The 18,800-nt window shown below is 50.4% G+C and overlaps 5 protein-coding genes and 2 non-coding genes across 7 annotated transcripts; 4 read left to right on the top strand and 3 right to left on the bottom strand.

The window, feature by feature from the left end:
- Positions 1-338: 338 nt before the first annotated feature.
- On the bottom strand, positions 339-1,340 carry YALI1_D07124g (uncharacterized protein; the record flags this gene model as incomplete). Its single annotated transcript, XM_502446.3, has 1 exon — positions 339-1,340. The coding sequence occupies one exon, from the start codon at positions 1,338-1,340 to the stop codon at positions 339-341; it is 1,002 nt and encodes a 333-aa protein (XP_502446.1).
- A 588-nt stretch (positions 1,341-1,928) lies between these two features.
- On the top strand, positions 1,929-3,455 carry YALI1_D07118g (uncharacterized protein; the record flags this gene model as incomplete). The annotated part of the gene is made up of 1 exon (XM_502445.3): positions 1,929-3,455. One exon carries the CDS (start codon positions 1,929-1,931, stop codon positions 3,453-3,455), a length of 1,527 nt encoding a protein of 508 aa, XP_502445.3.
- Positions 3,456-4,789: 1,334 nt separating this feature from the next.
- On the top strand, positions 4,790-6,976 carry YALI1_D07089g (uncharacterized protein; the record flags this gene model as incomplete). The annotated part of the gene is made up of 1 exon (XM_502444.3): positions 4,790-6,976. The coding sequence occupies one exon, from the start codon at positions 4,790-4,792 to the stop codon at positions 6,974-6,976; it is 2,187 nt and encodes a 728-aa protein (XP_502444.1).
- A 536-nt stretch (positions 6,977-7,512) lies between these two features.
- YALI1_D07061r lies at positions 7,513-7,631 on the bottom strand. The gene has a single exon (XR_002432114.3). It is a non-coding gene; the product is annotated as a 5S ribosomal RNA (ribosomal RNA).
- A 4-nt stretch (positions 7,632-7,635) lies between these two features.
- On the bottom strand, positions 7,636-7,716 carry YALI1_D07060r. The gene has a single exon. It is a non-coding gene; the product is annotated as a tRNA-Glu (tRNA).
- Positions 7,717-8,803: 1,087 nt separating this feature from the next.
- Positions 8,804-10,720, top strand: YALI1_D07049g (uncharacterized protein; the record flags this gene model as incomplete). Its single annotated transcript, XM_502443.3, has 1 exon — positions 8,804-10,720. The coding sequence occupies one exon, from the start codon at positions 8,804-8,806 to the stop codon at positions 10,718-10,720; it is 1,917 nt and encodes a 638-aa protein (XP_502443.3).
- Positions 10,721-14,887: 4,167 nt separating this feature from the next.
- YALI1_D06988g (uncharacterized protein) lies at positions 14,888-18,184 on the top strand (the record flags this gene model as incomplete). Its single annotated transcript, XM_066094316.2, has 1 exon — positions 14,888-18,184. One exon carries the CDS (start codon positions 14,888-14,890, stop codon positions 18,182-18,184), a length of 3,297 nt encoding a protein of 1,098 aa, XP_065950388.2.
- Positions 18,185-18,800: the final 616 nt, after the last annotated feature.

Below are 18,800 nucleotides of genomic sequence, written 5' to 3'. Positions count from 1 at the left end.
CACATGATACAGCATGTGATCACAATATATCCCGAATGTGCTTACTGCAGTCCGAAGGAGTTTTGGACTACGACAAGTACATGCAATAGATCTCTCTCTCATCTACGAGTGTTTTCTTCGTCAGAAATGTACGTGCCATTGATTTAAAAAAGTACTTTATATCTGTAACTCTCCATGTCCAGAACATAAAACATACAATGCTAATCTTCATCTGTTATAAATACATTTATATCTGGCCCGTGTCCAGTCTTGCATGCAGAGCCACAGCCAGTGCTACTCCCTAGATGAGTCTCCGCTTCACACCCAACACTCAGGCTGTACCTTCAAAGGCATTATGTTCACGCAGCAATAGCCTTGGCAGCAATAATCTCCTTTGCCTCCTTATCAATCAAGTCTCCAGCACTAGGGTACACCAAACTGGCTTCGTAGGCAGCAATGACTCGATCTTCGGTGATACCAACCTCATTAGCAGCCAGAGCCTTGAAACAGTTGGCGTACCGCGCAATGTTCTCTCTGACAGACCGGGGAATGTCCTCGTTCTTGTCACTGTATGTCTCAGTCAAAGAGGCCTCTTCTTCCAGTCGAGTGATACTTGTGGTGTTCTCTCGAGTCAGGTGAGAATTGGCCCAGGCCATACATAGCCAGATCCAGCCATTGACTCCCACCACAGTGTCCACTCCGCCAGGCAGTTGGTGAACATGGCTCTTTGCACGCACAATCAGAGCGCTGGGCACAGTGATGAGAACTCCGTTACGCAGTTTACCGTACCGCAACGAACGGGTATGCAGAGCAGCAGATCCGTCCTGGTACAGCGACTGAACCTCTGTGTTGATGAGATCTCCTTCCTTGAGGAATCCTCGCATCTGCAGCTCGTCGGACTCCTGCTTTCGACGCAAAATACCTCCGGGCAGGTTAACGGAGCCCAGCTGAAGCACAGCCAGCTGCTTGGCGCCAATGTCGACCCGCCATCGCTTCACTCCCACGTCCACAATCCGTCCCACCACGTGGTCTCCGATCTGGGGTTGGTATCGGCCTCGCAGCGGTACCACACTCAGCAGCTTGTTGGTCTTGGTCACCACTCCAGCAGTGGATGAGAAGGTCTTGTTGCCCACCGAGTAGGTACCGTGGCCTCGCATCCAAATGGGGTCCTCTGTAATCAGCTTGCCGGGCGTCACCAGACCCGCAGCCACGTTTGCTGCCTGAGCATTGTCGTCCATATCTTCGTTTTCGTCGTCAGACATGACCATCTGCTCCTCGGCGTCCGAGTCGGCGTCCGAATACACCATTTCCACGTCTTCCTCCTCTCGGGGAGTCGCCTTTTGAATCGTCAAGATGGCCATTGTGTTGCACTTGTGGATGTAATAAGGGTGGTTTGATGGTGGATATGTGCCTGGGATATTTTTCTAAATCAAGGTTTGAGTGTGGCGAAGAGAAGGATATGAAGTGGGTGGAAAAACGGGGTATCGAGTATATTTACGGATTATTTGAAGATTGAATAAGACTCTAAGGAGAAATAATAATATATTTTTAATTTTCCCCGAACTTTTACGACTTATATTGAGCAGTTTTATTTTACCCAACTATTATGTAGACAAAATCGGTTCAAAATTCAGACAAAATCGATTTAAATTTCAGACAAAATCGGTTTAAATTTCAGATAAAATCGGTTTACTTCCAAAAGTGTATAAAATCATTTTTTAAGAGCATATAAAACAATATCACTATGAAAATTGATAGAAAAATCGAACTTGTTCTTTTCTGCAGAGATATATCAAATTCGACTCAGATTTCAATTATTTTCCATGAATTATTTCAACAACTTTTCATACCACATCAAACTAATTACTTAGGTGTATTATTCATTCACAATGCATCAGAACCTAATGCTGGATAAGAAGTTTTCAACATGCACGATTTTTTAGTCCTCTATGAAGTTCAACTTCTGGAAGGGTCTGTGGAAACCGAAATCTCTCACGCCGACTCTCTCACACCGTCTCTACCGCAGAATGTACACACCGCAACCCCCGTTGAACCGCGAAATGACGGTTTTGGACCGGTCCAAGTTCACCGTGTCTCTCAACCTGGCCCTGGCCAAGTTCCCTGATCCGAAATACATTGCGCAGTTCGCCAAGGAGTGCAAGGCCGACATTTTGCAGCTGCGAAGCATTAACCACGTTCAGAAGACGGACGACAATGGCCGGGCCGTTCTTCTGAGACACGATCTGGATCTCGAGGGAGGTGAAGATGTAGCCTCCAAGGTTATGAGCCAGCTGAGTCCCCGAGGAAAGGAGCTGCTGACCGAGGCCCAGGCAGATATTACCAAGATTGTGAAAGATCTCGACTACGACTTTTGGCGAGCCGACGAGATTTTCTACTCCGTGTTGCCAGTCACGGAGAAAGACGAGATTCCCAGTGGATTCTCCATGGTGGGACATGTGGCTCATCTCAACCTGCGGTCTGAATGGAAGGATTACGACCGACTCATTGGCCAGGTGATTCTCGATAAGAACCCCCGAGTCAAGACCGTGGTCAACAAGGTCGATTCTATCGACACGAAGTTCCGAACGTTCAAGATGGACGTTCTGGCCGGTGAAGATAACACCGAGGTGGAGCAGCATGAGAGTGGCTGCCGATTCCAGTTTGATTTCGCAAAGGTGTACTGGAACTCGCGACTGCATACCGAGCACGACCGGCTGGTCAGCCTGTTCAGAGGAGAGGCTTCTTCGCGTGAACGTAAGCAGCAGGAGCGAGCCAAGAGAGAGAACCACGAGAAGAGCACCGAAACCGCTGTCGAGCCCGACAACACACCTGCTACGGCTGTCTGTGACGTCTTTGCAGGCGTGGGTCCCTTTGCCGTTCCCTCAGGACGAACTTCTCTGTTTGTCATGGCTAACGATCTCAACCCTTACTCGTACGAGGCTCTGGAACATAATGTCAAGCTCAACAAGGTCTCCGAGTATGTCAAGTGCTTCAATCTCGACGGCGCAGAGTACGTGCAACAGAGCATGAAGCTGCTGGACGAACACAGAAGGACCCAGCCCACTATTAACCCTGTTCAGGTGCGAAAGCGAAAGGCCGGACAGCCCGTGGTCAAGCAAGACATTCCCAATCACTACAGCCACTACGTCATGAACTTGCCCGACTCGGCCATCGAGTTTCTGTGGTCTTTCAAGGGTCTGTACACGACTGTCGACGGTCTCTCCCAGGACACTCCTCTTCCTCATGTCCATGTTCATTGCTTCCACAAGTGGGAGGCTGGAGAAGAAGAGCCCTCCAAGGAGGAGACCAAGGCTGCTCTTTTGGAGCGGGTGTACAAGCAGATCGACGTGCGACTGGACCCCAACGAGGTTGGAATGCATTGGGTTCGAAAGGTGTCTCCCAAGAAGGACATGTTTTGCATTTCTTTCGAGCTGCCCAAGGAGGTTGCATGGGCCCCTCAGGTTAACAAGGAGTAAATGTATATATATGTATTATAATGGTAATGACGGCGATGAATTTGCAGAAGTACTCAGGACAGTTCTTTCGTGAGTGGGTGATTTTTCTTGATTTTTTCGATTTCTTGATTTTTTCGATTTCTTGATTTTTTCGATTTTCTTGATTTTCCCATTATTCGATTTTCCCCATTATTCGATTTTCCCCATTATTCGATTTTTCATTTTTATGCCGAAATACGAGTATTGTACCACTGGCACCATAAATACAAACCATTCATGACTCCCACAGACCTGGACCAAAGACATCGTACTTGTATCTGAACTCACGACTTCATTATTGCTTGTACCCGTCCTCATACCTCTCCCTCCGCTCCGTCTCCCTCCACCATTACTAAGCAACAAGGGCCAATTGTGTCGGAGCTTTCTGCTGACCAAAACTCTCCCTCTTGCCAACTTCTCCAATCAAAAAGATGATTTTGCAAGATGTCATTGCCAACACTAGCTTTTAGAGTTGGTCTGGAGGGCTACACAACATCCGGTAGCGATGCATCCATGTCCGAAAATTTGTAGTGGATGGCGGTGATATTATTGCGAGAATTTGCCAACCGCAGCTGAATCAGCCAATTGAGGGGTTTTCCGGCTCCACAGCTCTCTGCCACGGCGGAGTTCAACCGACCCCCAAATCTCCGTACTGACATGTACTGTAGGCAGACCCAAAAATAAGCTCTCCCAAGGTCGTAACTCCCAGCCAATGGTAGTGGACCAATTGTGGTGCGTCTGTGTGTAGAAGTGGGTGGGTTTAATCCATCTTTTGAGTATTCAATAGAGTGAACAGACACATTTCTCAGAAGACACGTCTTAGAAAAGGTGAGTGAAATGAGGACATGTGGAGGACAAATTGGAGAGATATCAGCAGAGATGCAGCAGGATGAACACACAGACAGACACAACAGCAGGAACGACACAGATGGAACGGCAGACAACACATCCAGGGAAGGACACTATCGGCGGAAGGACACACGCAAAAGGACAGCTGAAAGGGATGGATGACAGCCGAGCCCGACCGAAGACGGTGGCAAAACGAGATGCGACACAATACAGCTGAATCGACAGTTCGATTGTGTCTGGAAGATGGGCCGTACGGAGATCCAAGCAATACACGGGGTTAGCTGTGCCCCTTCAAAGAGCGGCAATCGTGCACGAAAAACATAGTCGTGCATCCCCGACAACGGTGGATATGTGGCTGCGTCCGTGTCACTTTGCCCGTGTCATCCAGTTCAGTTTTCTGCAAAGAATATCTCACATCGTTACCTCTTATCTCCAAACCATGCCAATCCACCCAGCTACTAACATAGATGCTCTCGAGAAACCTCAGCAAGTTTGCTCGAGCCGGTCTCATCCGGCCAGCAACCACATCCACACACACCCGACTATTCAGCGTCTCCGCCCGACGTCTCGCCGAGATTGAACTCACTATCGATGGTCACAAGGTGTCTATCGAGGCCGGTTCCGCCCTTATCCAGGCCTGCGAGAAGGCCGGTGTCACCGTCCCCCGATACTGCTACCACGACAAGCTGGCCATTGCCGGTAACTGTCGAATGTGTCTGGTCGACGTTGAGCGAGCCCCCAAGCCCGTGGCTTCTTGTGCCTACCCTGTTGCTCCCGGCATGGTTGTGCGAACCGACACCGAGCGAGTCAAGCAGGCCCGAGAGAATGTCATGGAGATGATGCTGCAGAACCACCCTCTCGACTGTCCCGTGTGTGACCAGGGAGGAGAGTGTGATCTGCAGGACCAGAGCATGCGATACGGCCGAGACCGAGGTCGATTCACGGAAATTACCGGAAAGCGATCCACCGAGGACAAAAACATTGGCCCCCTGGTCAAGACCTCCATGAACCGATGCATCCACTGTACCCGATGCGTCCGGTTTGCTAACGATATTGCTGGCGCCCCCGAGCTGGGTTCCAGTGGCCGAGGAAACGACATGCAGATTGGTACTTACCTGGAGAAGAACCTCAACACCGAGCTGTCGGGTAACGTGATTGATCTGTGTCCCGTCGGTGCCCTGACCAACAAGCCCTACGCCTTCCGAGCCCGACCATGGGAGCTCAAGAAGACCGAGTCTATCGATGTTATGGATGCCGTTGGCTCCAACATCCGAATTGACTCCAAGGGTGTCGAGGTGATGCGAGTCATCCCCCGAGTCCACGAGGACGTTAACGAGGAGTGGATCAACGACAAGTCTCGATTCGCCTGTGACGGTCTCAAGACCCAGCGACTGACCACTCCTCTCATCCGAGTGGGCGACAAGTTCGTCAACGCCACCTGGGACGATGCCCTTAGCACCATTGCCAAGGCATACCAGCAGAAGGCCCCCAAGGGTGACGAGTTCAAGGCCGTGGCTGGTGCTCTGGTTGAGGTCGAATCCATGGTTGCTCTCAAGGACATGACCAACGCCCTTGGTTCCGAGAACACCACCACCGACACCCCCAACGGCAACTCCGCCCCCGCCCACGGCATCACTTTCAGATCCAACTACCTGTTCAACTCTTCCATTGCTGGTATTGAGGATGCCGACGCCATTCTGCTTGTCGGTACTAACCCTCGACGAGAGGCCGCTGTCATGAACGCGCGAATCCGAAAGGCCTGGCTTCGACAGGAGCTCGAGATTGCCTCCGTTGGCCCCACTCTCGATGCTACCTTTGACGTTGCTGAGCTCGGTAACACCCACGCCGATCTCGAGAAGGCTCTGTCCGGCGAGTTTGGTGAGGTTCTCAAGAACGCCAAGAACCCTCTGATCATTGTTGGTTCCGGTATCACTGACCGAGAGGACGCCGGTGCCTTCTTTAACACCATTGGCAAGTTTGTCGAGTCCACTCCCTCCGTTCTCAATGAGAACTGGAACGGTTACAACGTTCTGCAGCGATCTGCTTCTCGAGCAGGTGCCTACGACATTGGCTTCACACCCTCCGACGAGGCCTCTAAGACCACCCCCAAGATGGTCTGGCTGCTTGGCGCCGACGAGGTTGCCGCCTCCGATATCCCTGCCGACGCCTTTGTCGTCTACCAGGGCCACAACGGTGACGTCGGAGCTCAGTTTGCCGACGTTGTTCTGCCCGGTGCTGCCTACACTGAGAAGGCCGGTACCTACGTTAACACTGAGGGTCGATCACAGATTTCCCGAGCCGCCACTGGCCCTCCCGGCGGTGCTCGAGAGGACTGGAAGATTCTGCGAGCCGTTTCCGAGTACCTCGGCGTTGCTCTGCCATACGAGGACGCCTACGAGGTGCGAGACCGACTTGCCGAGATCTCTCCTTCGCTGGTTCGATACGATCTGGTCGAGCCTACAGTCTTTGGTGATGTTGCCGTTCAGCACTCTCTGGTTGGTCCCAACGGCTCTGTCACCCCCTCTTCTGCTCCTCTGACTGAGACTATCGAGAACTTCTACATGACAGACTCCATTTCCCGAAGCTCTCCCACCATGGCCAAGAGCAGCATTGCATTCAACAAAGACAACAAGAAAAACCAGGCTTTTGCCTAATTAAGTAATCAATTAGATGTTATATGAAAACCCGAGTACAGCATGTACTGGTAGAGGAGTAGGGATGATTCGAGGATAGTGGAGCTATTGTGAAGTGACCGGGTGGGTTAACAAAAGTATTGCTTTGAATTAGTTTGACGATATAGATGTATATGACTACTGTATGTACTTGTAGTTGCGAGCTCAGAACGAATGAGACAGAGCAGCTCAGCCATTTACAGTACAGTATGTGCTTGCTCATGGGCAGTTACAAGTTCCTACTTGTAATACGGAGTCTGGTTTTTCAGTTGACATGGATTATACAACTTTAAGGCGCTCGAAAAGCGTTGTACCACTTTCTATCCACTAAGATATGTTTGAACCAACCAGAGCTATCTACTTGTAGCTACACGGCTGACCACCAAACTCTTGGTCAACTAATGTCACCAGCAACAACTGATGAACTCCAAAGGGTGAACCATAGACTCCACGCTGTGGAAGGATATGTAAATAAAGACAACCATAAAACAGAACTTCAGACACTTGGCAAGGAAAAAGATTACAGCACCTAGGATTCTCGTATGGTCTCCCACTACAATACTAACTAGGCTCTCTGGTGCTTGACTATGGCTGATCGGACGGGAAGCCGTATTTTCACCAGGATATGGCCGTAACCAAGCCTCCGATACGGGGAATCGAACCCCGGTCTCCACGGTTCTCAACATGAGAGCGTGATGTGATAGCCCCTACACTATATCGGAAATGTGCAAGACACGGTGTTTTTGGCGTCACGCATCTGATTCGCCAAATAAGGTTTAATTAAAAAGTTAACGAATATTAAAATAGTTAGAATAAAAATAATTTGTCAAGCGTTTGTATCGGCTCAAGAAAAGAAAAATAAGGGAACCGGGGAGTGTGGAATTTTCAAACTGTTCGGAGAAAAACTATTACGGGTCTATTGCACGAGATTTCTCCCTGTTTTATGGTCGTTTAGTTGCTGAGATGCATTGGGCAAGAATCACAAAATAAAATGACTCGTGAAATGCGCACAATGCGACCTTAATGCACGTTTAGCCAGTAGTGTGCATGATAATCCACATACAAAGTTAAGATCCGATGTTAGCCTACGTGTATTTACTATAGCTGAAATGTCTACCTGTACTCATTTAGTGCGAAAAAATTTAACCACCTCTAGCGCCCGGTCTTGTCATGTCTTGGCTCATGTACATGAGATGAGAGTGTATGTGATCTGACGGAAGTGGGCACATACACGCTGATAACATTTCAGGTGCGTTCCTGCGGTTGATATCACAAGCATCTCCGAGCACACGAAAATGAGATGGTATGCTGAAGTCTCCACCTTTAGTCGACAGACCACACTAGCCGACTCCCTTCACCACCAAGGTAGAGAGCAAATTACTGCACATATTGTGCTGGCTGTTTTTAGCGCGCCTTTTGTCCTTGAACGGGACATGATTGCCGGGCAGGTATGGTTTGAGACCGTGGGGTGGATGTGGGTGGACATGGTTTGAAATTGAACTGTCAGAATCTCGACATTTTCACCCTTGCAAACTCCACGCATTGTGGAATACCACCAGATTAACAGGTTCAACGTTGGATTAATGGGCTTGGCAACAACCCTGATGGTTAATGCTGGCCAGCTTAGGCGTCCCCAGCAAGTCTAACCTCAGCGGTTCGGAGCCCTCTAAGGCACTCTAATGCAATAGTAGTGGCCTAAGTCCATGGTGAATTTGCTGCCGTGGGGGTTTTTGGGGATCCAGCAATGGAAAGATAAATAGGAACGTCCCCGGACCATGTTTATCAATTTCATCAACCAAGAAACCCACCATGAATCTCGAGGAACTGGACAAAAAGGCCAAGTACGTCTTTGACACCAAGGACCGAGTCGCCGAGAAGTTCTTTGAGTCTTTGCCCCCCAAGACCCGGGGGCTCATGAAGTTCCTCTTCTCTCCCGACCATGACTATGACTCTGCCATTGAGCACTTTGATGACACCTCTTCCACCGACGATATCCAGCTGACCCACGCTGAGATTGTCCGACGGGTGTGGAGTAAGAAGCAGCTCATTTTCGGCTGGATCTGCATGCTGATCATGTCGCTGGTCTCCACCATTCAGGCCTCTGCCTTCCCCTCCTACATTGTCTACGCCTCTTCCGAGTTTTCCCAGATGGGAGCTCTGGCCTCGGTCCAGATTGTCCAGGCCTGTATTTTCCTCGTCTCGCGAGCCCTGAGTGGAAAGCTGGCTGACAATTTCGGCCGATTCGAGGCCATGATCATCTCCGTCATCTGTCTAACCATCGGAAACGGTCTGTACATGGGCTCCCATAATATTGTCACCTACTTTGCTGCCTTGGCCTTCTACTCCATCGGAGACATTGGAACCCAGATGCTGTACGAGATTTTCGCCGCCGACACTTGTGATCTCAAGGACCGAACTTTCTTCCAAACCATCACTCTGTTTGCCAACCTCTTCACTCCCTGGGTCGCTGGTCCCCTGGTTGCCTCCGTGCTCAAGACCTCCACCTGGCAGTGGGGCATGGGAATGTGGGCCATCATCACCCCCTGCTGTGCCATTCCTTTCCTGTCCACCCTGCTGTACTTCCGAATCAAGGCTTACCGAATGGGTCTGCGAATCCGACGAGGTGACCCCAACAGAACATGGTTCCAGAACACCATCACCGGCATCATCCGAATGGATCTTCCCGGTCTGGTTTTCCTCTGTGCCGGTCTGATTCTTTTCTTTGTGCCCATCTCCTTCTGTGTTGGAACTGACGACTGGAAGATGCCCCAGAACATCGCCATGATCACCTGTGGTACCTTCTTCCTCTACGTTGCCTTCCCTCTGTGGGAGTTCTTCGGCACTAAGCACCCCTTCCTCAAGTTTTCGCTCATGAAGAAGCGTCTGGTCACCGTTCCCGGCCTCATCATTCTCCTCTACTACATGGCCTACGCCACCTACCATCCCTACTTCCAGGTCTGGCTTCTGTTGGCCAAGGGGCTTCCTCAGGCCCGAGCAACCAACCTGAACATGGCCATGTTCGTTGCCCTCACCGGTACCACTCTGGTCTTCTCGCCTCTCATGCGATGGAGAGCTAAGCTCAAGTCCGTCATCGTTTGGGGTACCATCCTGTACTTCATCGGCATGGGACTGACCTACGAGTTCCGAAAGCCCGAAAAGCCCCTCAACACCATGATTCTGGCCCAGATTTTCGAGGGAGTGGGAGCTGGTCTGCTCGTCATCCCCATCATGGTCTACATCCAGGTGGTCTGCAAACAGTCTGACACTGCCGCCGCCATCACCATCTATTACTTCTTCAACTCATGTGGAACCATTCTCGGTAACGTCATCTCTGCTGCCGTTTACCGAAACCACTTCCCCAACGTGCTGCGAAAGACTGGCCTTTTCGCCGAGCCCGAGGTCAAGGCCATTTTCGGCTCCATCTACGTCGGCCTCTCGTACAAGGTCGGAACCCCTCAGCGAGCTGCCATTGGCGCTACTCTCAACTCCGTCATCCGATCGCTGCTTATCGGTCCGCTCATTTTCTGTGCTATCATGTTCTGTCTGGCCATCACCAACGCCGACATCAACCTCAACACGGCCCAGCGAATGAAGGAGGAGTCAGAGCACGTCAAGGGCGACGACAGCCAGTCTTCCGATCAGGGAGTGGTTATCGAGACCGCCTATGAAGAGAAGTCCCCTATCTACGACGAGAAGAAGGTGACTGAGGTCGTCAACAAGGCCTAAATGAAATGATAATGACCACCACACATAATTAATGACAGGCTTATTGCTCCAACTGAAGTACAATACTCGTACAAGTAGACAGCTACAAGTATTTTCCAATTGATGTATTTTGATGTATACGATACTGTCAGAGAGATCTCGTTACCCCGTATACTAATAATGTCAGACCCGTCAACATCAAAACTCATTATCGATACCACGGACTTGGATGTATTCTACATCATCGACAGTTAATGTCCGGCCAGATCAATGTCAGTTTATGTCCGATCAATCTACAAACTAGTAATAGCGAATCAGATCAAGATACAGGACCCACTCCTGGTGGTGCAGTAGTGAGAATGCGACTCGGAATTACTGCTCAGCACATCAACCGTCTGGTGTTGGTGGTGAGTCATGAGAAGCCTCGAATGGGGGAGAACAGTGGCTCAATTGGAGCACACGAGTGGGCAGGACTTTCAAAACCCCTGAATCTCCAGACAGCCAGACATCCAGACATTTCAAACCACAGTAGCGTACAGTGGCACACCAAACACATGAGCTTGGCCAAAAACGCAGATGCATCTGATAATCAGACGATTACGGACATATCTGATAGACACGCGTTGCAGACAGACTAAACCCCCCACTCATGCCCAGCACAGGGGGACTAGACACTGTACGAGTGCCGTACACACACTTATGTATCGTGATGCACCTGTGTCGAGCACTTCAGGGACTTATGCCAAGCAAGTGATGCACAACGTCAAGCACCTCCAGTACATACTAATGTATCTCTGGCACTAAAAAACTGTTTGGTGAGAGCTTGTGAAGCATCTGTGAAGCACCTACAAGTAGTCAAGCACCTCCAATACTGTAGTGTATCTTTGACACTAAAAATACTTGGAGCGAACATGCAGTTACGAGATATGGACATTGATTCTCCAATAGATGCGAGCATTCGGTATCTGGTAGGGTATATGGGCAGTGGGTGTGTGTCTAAAACTACTTAATTGATGCCGTATAGTATGTACTTGTACATACTTGTGGCAGGTAAGTATCTAAACATGGCGGTTGAGGTATGTGGATATCAAGGGAGGAGTACATTGAAGCTACTGTACGTACAGTAGGCCGGGAGATTAGACAAAAAAGTCGGATGGCTTTTGTCGGATGACTTGTCGGTAGATAACGGCGGGGACGAGTTATCGAGTCTGTCTGTGGCATAATTCTAGATTCGTTTATGGAGATGTATGTAAACACTTCACATCTGATTAAAAAATGATGTCAAAATGATGTCAAAAAGCTGGGAATCTTGTCGTGAATACATCGGTGTAATTCTCGAATGTCTAAGATATGGACGAGTATAATATCGTTATTCGTTCTTGATCTTGATCTTGACAGTTTCAGCAACTTGTGTTGCTAGGACTGTACCGCAAGAGCGCCGTTTGTGTGCTACCACTGACATTATTTTATTTTATTTTATTTTATTTTAAATAATTCTTTCAGAAGATTTCTCTACTGCATCACACACAAACCTTATTCTCATACATATGTAGCTCCAACCTAATATAGTGGTGAAACGAGACATGACGTTTCTTTTTTAGGGGTCTTTCTTAGCACGGTGAGGAGAACATTTGTGAGACAGTGAAACCGGGCTATGGATAGATGCAAGAAGCGCGAGACGATACATTGAAGCATGAGAGGATACGAGTACGAGCACTTGTACCAGAGGTTTCGAGACCCCGTATCTATGCCCAAATGTGCCTTGAGATTGTGCTTAGAATCTGTGGGGCCTCATGTAAGGGTCAAACGAGCTATGGGAACGTTGATGAGGTTCAGAGGTGAGGTATTATTTCACCAACACTTGTATTAAACCACCTGCCGTATGAATTGAGCGTGCCACTTTTGATTTCCAGGCAAACGGTATTATTTAAGGCCCAACTAGTGGTATTATTATCTGGACAGTGCGGACGGTAATGCTGCCAAACCTGCGATGTCTACAAGTAGTCGCATGAAAAATTATGGAGAGTAGATGAGAACTGCAAAAGTACGATACTCATACTTGTAAAAGGTCAATTGACCGTTGCCTCAGAAACAGATTGGATGCTGGTGAGCAGCAGTTGCCCCAGTGACACATTGGCTGTCTGGTATCTGTATGACAGGCGCGCAGACCAGGCGTAACCAATGTACCGTCGGCAAGGGAGATGCGTCTCAACAGATATCGTGATCTTGAGATATTGTGAGTTAGATGGCTGCTGGCTCACGTCAGACCATGTTACCGTGATCAGAAGTCGACGATCCCACTCGGATCATGTATTGCTATCGTATTGTAGGTCTATATACTTTCTCGCTTAGATATCGCTGTAGGGTTGTATATCCGATTTGTAGCCAGAGCTGTATACGATAGGCCATGTGGATTAGTTCTGACCATTGCACTTGTACTTTGACTGCTCACACCCGCATGAATGACAGACGGCGGGTATATGGATGACAGGCTACAGCTACTACACTGCCTAATCCAGACAAGATTCTTCCAAGACTGGCGTCCAGGGGATCTACTTGAGGCCCAAACCCATGTGATCAGCAACCACTGGCCATTGTCTGGCGCCCCTAGCTCGTGTGAAGATCTTGATCGTCGCAGCTTTCGCGTGTCGACGAGAAGTGAGGGAGAGCAACAGAGCAAGATCTGGAAGGAGAGGAAAAACAGGAGTACATACTGTACTTGTACAAGTAGGAGGGGATATAAATGAGGGTTGTTGGATCTCCAAGTGTATCTGTCATAGTTCTATCAAGACAGGGTTCAAGCAAGTATGTAAAGGTGTGTGAACATTACACAAGGTATCACCACATTGTCACCTTGGGGTTCCCTCCTGGTCCGAGAAGGACCGTGTCTTTCCTGTTTGGAGCGTCGAATGGGCCACCTGAGCTCGTTTCAGCCAGGGCATTACGTCAGGTCGCCAAAAAGAGGTCTTGGCTGTTCTCCATTGTCTCTTCTAGTGCCTGACGGATGCGCCTTTGTCGGTTGTGCGTTAAGTTAAGGGCGCGTTTAATCTAGTTTAATGTGAGCGTCGGGTCCGATAGTCGATAGTGGTGGAAAGAGCAGGACTCAAAAGTACCGGTGTGCTTTGAAATACCCGTTGTTTGAGGTTTGTTTCAGGTCCGTTGGAGACAATTGGTGAGACCTGTCCACTGTTTTTTGCCCACCGTCGCACAGAGCAGCACCCAGGTGGCCCAGTGTGACATGGTATGACATGCACCCTACTGTCTACAGTATTAAGACACGCTAGAGGGCGTCGCGTCTTTGGAAACGCGTGGCTACTGGTTTGAGCCATTTGGATGCCCAAACGGGAAGAGCGTGCTGCACAAGGCGACCCGTAGTAGGTGGTCACACGAAGCTCCAAAAAGGTGAGACCCAGAAGAGGGAGAGATGATGATGAACATAGGCCCCTTGATCTTCCTCCAGCCTTGTCTTCTGCAACCTTGTTTCAGAGACAAGCATGAGACGACAGGAGAGTACAGCTCTTGTCAGTACCAGGACCGAGCTGACTCCTCCAGACTGGTCCTTCTCCACCATACAATTGTGCCCACAATAATAATCTTTTGCTAATCCCCACCAAAACCCCCAAAACCCACCCGGGGCTATTTTTTGACACGCGTCTCAGGGGGTCACTGTGGTATGTAGGTTAAGATTATGGATACGCCAAAAGTGGGTGGAAACGCGACTTTGGCTTCAGCCTTGCGCAGCAGAGATGCGTCCATGCACATTTGTCCCACATTTTTCAGCCTCTCCTGCTGACGGGTCCGACCCCTCGTATGCACGGTCTGGCTATCGGGTCTTGTTCCAGAAAACTGTCTGGGTTCGCTCTCTTCTCTTCTCTTGTCTTGTCTTTCCTTCATCTTCGTGCTCACCCTCCTTCATCTCCGTCTCCACGTTCGACACTCCTTCACCTTCCGACCCAAGATCATTACATCGCTATTCATTAATAGCTAATTATTTATAGTGAGTATCACAGTGCCGGACGATACCGCGACCTGGAAGTTCTGTGGTGTCTTGCTACACGACTACCCGACACACACCACCGACACCATCAGAACCTGGCCAACACCCACACGAACAGCTTCACAGCTTGCGCACACTCGCGACTCGCAAGCAGTGACACTTCATCACAACCCCCTTCCTTACTAACCCAGATGCTCGTCAAATCCCTTCTGCTGGCCACGGCAGTCGTGGCTGCACCCTCTGCGGGATACCCGTTCAACTCACAACTGCCCCCGGTCGCTCGATGGGGCCAAAACTACGCCTACACACTGCCCCGAGACACGTGTACCGGCGACGGCGAAATCTCGTACTCGGCCGACCAGCTACCCTCGTGGCTGTCGTTCGACGGCAACAACTTCAGCGGCACGCCCGAGGGAGGCTCCAGCGACGAAACCATCTTCTTCCAGCTCAAATGCAAGGACGCGTCGGGGCAGGAAGCCACGTCTGAGTCGAAGCTCATCATCTCGTCCGCACAGCCCCCCAAGCTCAACCCAGGCAAGACTCTGGTGCAGCAGCTTGCGAAATTCGGACCCACCGACGGAGGAAGTGGACTAGTGGTCAAGCCCAACGAACACTGGTCCGTGTCGTTCGATAAAGACACTTTCGTCAAGACCGACAGAGACATTGAAGGCTACTACGGCATCATGCGTAACCACACCCCTTTGCCCATTTGGATGAGCTTCAGCCCCGGAGACACAAACACCTTTGCCGGTCAGTCACCCGCCATCAACTCACAGATTGCTCCTGCCCAGGCGTTTGCCGTCGAGTTTGTGGCTTCTGACTACGCCGGCTTCTCTGCTGTTTCCCAGACCTTTTCTCTGGTCGTTGGTGCTCACCAGCTGACTACCGAGGAGAGTTCTATTTCACTGGATGCCAAGCGTGGCAACGAAGTTGACGGTCAACTGCCCCTGGACAAGGTTATTCTCGATGGTTCTCCTATCGGCGACCAGCTGGGCTCTATTCAGCTCAAAATTGATGGCTGGCTGAAGGTCGACAACAACGGAAAGCTCTCTGGTACTCCTGACGACAACGCCACCTCTGGACCTGTTTCTGCCACCGTTTACGATAAGTATGGAGACGCTGTTGCTATTGTCATTAACGTGAATGTTGACGGCGCTCCCAAGAGTGTTACTTCTAACTCCAACTCTGAGTCCAAGACCGATTCTGAGTCCAAGACCGATTCTGAGTCCAAAACCGATTCTGAGTCCAAGACCGACTCCGAGTCCAAGACTGAGTCCAACGTGTCCAACTCCGGGTCCAAGACTGAGTCTGGTTCGTCCAAGACCGACTCCGACTCCTCGGCTACCACTACCAATTCTGACTCGTCCAAGACTTCTTCTGACGCGTCTGCCACTTCCTCAGGAGCCACAAAGACTTCTTCTGGTGCTTCCAAGACATCGTCCACTGCCTCCTCAACTTCCTCATCCACCTCCTCGTCGGCCCATCCTATCTTTGCCACCCAGATTCCCGACGTGAATGCCACCCAGGGAGGCTGGTTCTCGTTTACCATCCCACAGGACGCCTTCCGGCTGAGCCGAAAGCGGTCGGTGCTCGTCAAGCGGGTCGCTACTCTGTCTGCATCCTACAATCCTGCCTCTGCCGGTGACTTCATCCACTTCAACCCCTCCAACATGACGTTCTCAGGTGAGATTCCCGACGACTTTGAAGGAGCCGACGTGACTGTCACCGCCGTGGACGGAGATAAGAGCGATACCATGACCTTCCACATCAATGGAACCAAGAAGAGCGACACCACGTCGAGTGCGTCTTCTTCTTCGGCCTCTTCTACATCCACATCCAGTGGCTCGTCTACAGCCTCTTCCACAGCCTCTTCCACAGCTTCTTCCACAGAGCCTACTTCCAGCTCTTCCTCTACCTCGTCTGCCACTCCCATCCCCGTTAAGACTACCAACAAGTCCAACACCACTGCTGTGGCGGTGGGCTGCGGTGTAGGTATTCCTATCGGTCTCATTGCACTGGCTCTGCTGGTGTTCTGCTGCTGGCGACGAAAGCGACACAACAACAAGTCCAACGACGACGATTTTGAAAAGGCAAACATCTCGCATCCCATTCCCTTCGACGATGGCCACCAGGATCTCGACGATATGTACCTGGGTCCTGAAAAGACCCGCGTGTCGCCTCTGACGCCTTCCAAGTCTCCCAACGGAGGTCCTGGAGGTCCCGGAATTGCTGCTCCCATAATGATGGACAAGGGTAAGGAGGTGGATGAGGACTGGGACACGCCCAAGCGACTCTCGGCCATGAATTTCTTCAAGGTCGACCAGTACGACAGCGACGACGCCTCCATGTACTCCTCTGAGCGAACACACGTTGACCGTGAGATCGAAGAGCGACCTGATAATGTTCCCGAAATGCCCAACGTGGATTCTGACTACTACACCCAGCCCCATGGTATTGGAGCTCACACCGGAGCCGGTCTCTCTGAGGGTGCCGCTGCTGCTGGAGCTGCTGCTGCCGCTGGAGTTCAGCAGCCTGCTCAGACTGTCCAGCCCCGAAAGTCATGGCGACAGACAATTGATTCCACTAGACGGTGGCAGGACCGCCAGTCCATGGCTTCTCTGGCGACCGTTTCCACTGACGAGCTGTTCTCTGTGCGACTGGTTGACGACGATGAGGAGCAACAGCATATGCATGACCAGCACATGCAGCCTCCTCACTCTCCCATTGGCCTTGCTGGCCGAAGAAACACTGACAGCGAGTTCATGAACCCCACTCAGTCCATGATTCTCACTCCCCGACAGTCCGTGATCGATGACGACTCCCCCAACTACCACCACATTGGCACCAACTCCACTGGCCAGCACTCTGGACACTCTGGACACTCTGCACAGCATTCTATTGGCTCCATCTCCTCCGAGGAAGAGCCCTACATCGCGCAACAGTTTGTGTCCAACTCGCGGCCCAACTCTTCGCTCAAGATCAACTCCAACTTGGCGTCGGTGACCGAGGAGTCGCCCAACCTGCATAAGCACCTGACTCCCAACATTGAGGCAGCCAACGAGTACACTCCTACTCTGTCTGGCACTCCCAACACCTTCACCAACACTCCTCCTCCTCCCATTCCTGCTGTGAGCACCAACAGACCTTCTCCTTCGTCACTGAGATCGCAGCTGGAGCCCCCCAACCAGCAGTTTGACTTTGAGGACAACGAGGAGTATAACACTCCCGAGGTGGAGTGGAAGGGCGACTCGTCTAACTTGGTCCCCGGCTGGAACAACCACGACGACGATACCTCGTCAGACGACGACCGGTACCACCGGTACCACGACTCTGTGTCGGAGCCCCACTATGAGCATGAGATGAACCCTTCTCCCAAACTCGTCAACTTTACAAACTCGGGTCGAGCCTCCAGCAGTGACTCGCCCATGTCCAGCAGTCGAGACATGGAGAACTCGCAGTCCGTATCTGCCGAGCTGGCGTTTATCTAAGCATGAGGTGATGTCTAACAGGAAGGAGGTGAGAGCAGCCCAGTGCGGGTGTGCATAAAATAATGTATTATATGATTGATTAACAGAGCGCGGACACATCCAACTGTCCGAACTACGTAGACCGAGATGGGCGTACAATGTACATCGTAGTTCGAGTGCTGAAACTAACAACTTACAGTGTACTGTAGTGTGAGTGTTTTATGTTATACCTACTCATTTACTTGTTCCCAAAGAGTTAGTAAGAGTCTGTGACGATAACATTCTGGTTTCTCCGACTGTGACGACACTTGTACCTGGTACTTGTACGCTCGGTCCCTGAGTCCTGTGAGTGACTTCGCTTAGAGACGTCTAGTTAACGAGACTCGCATTCAGTCAGAGTACAAGTGTGGTTTGTACTTGCCTTCATCAACTTAGTCTTATCTACATTTGTGAGCGGCCAGTTAGTAACCTCAAGTATAATAATTGATAATTGATATGTCTTTTTAAAAGTCAAGTATACTGTTAATAACGCCATGACGTGAGATAACATGCTCAGTGATGATCTAAGAATATCCGTCGAGCATAGCATCTTCTCTGCTCTCGTATATCTACGTCACGCCACCGCTACCATTCATAT

Source organism: Yarrowia lipolytica, chromosome 1D (assembly GCF_001761485.1).
Source record: "Yarrowia lipolytica chromosome 1D, complete sequence".
Lineage (NCBI taxonomy): Eukaryota > Fungi > Ascomycota > Dipodascomycetes > Dipodascales > Yarrowia > Yarrowia lipolytica.
The sequence above is the reverse complement of the archived record's forward strand: the minus strand, read 5'-3'. Positions and strand labels throughout refer to the sequence as shown.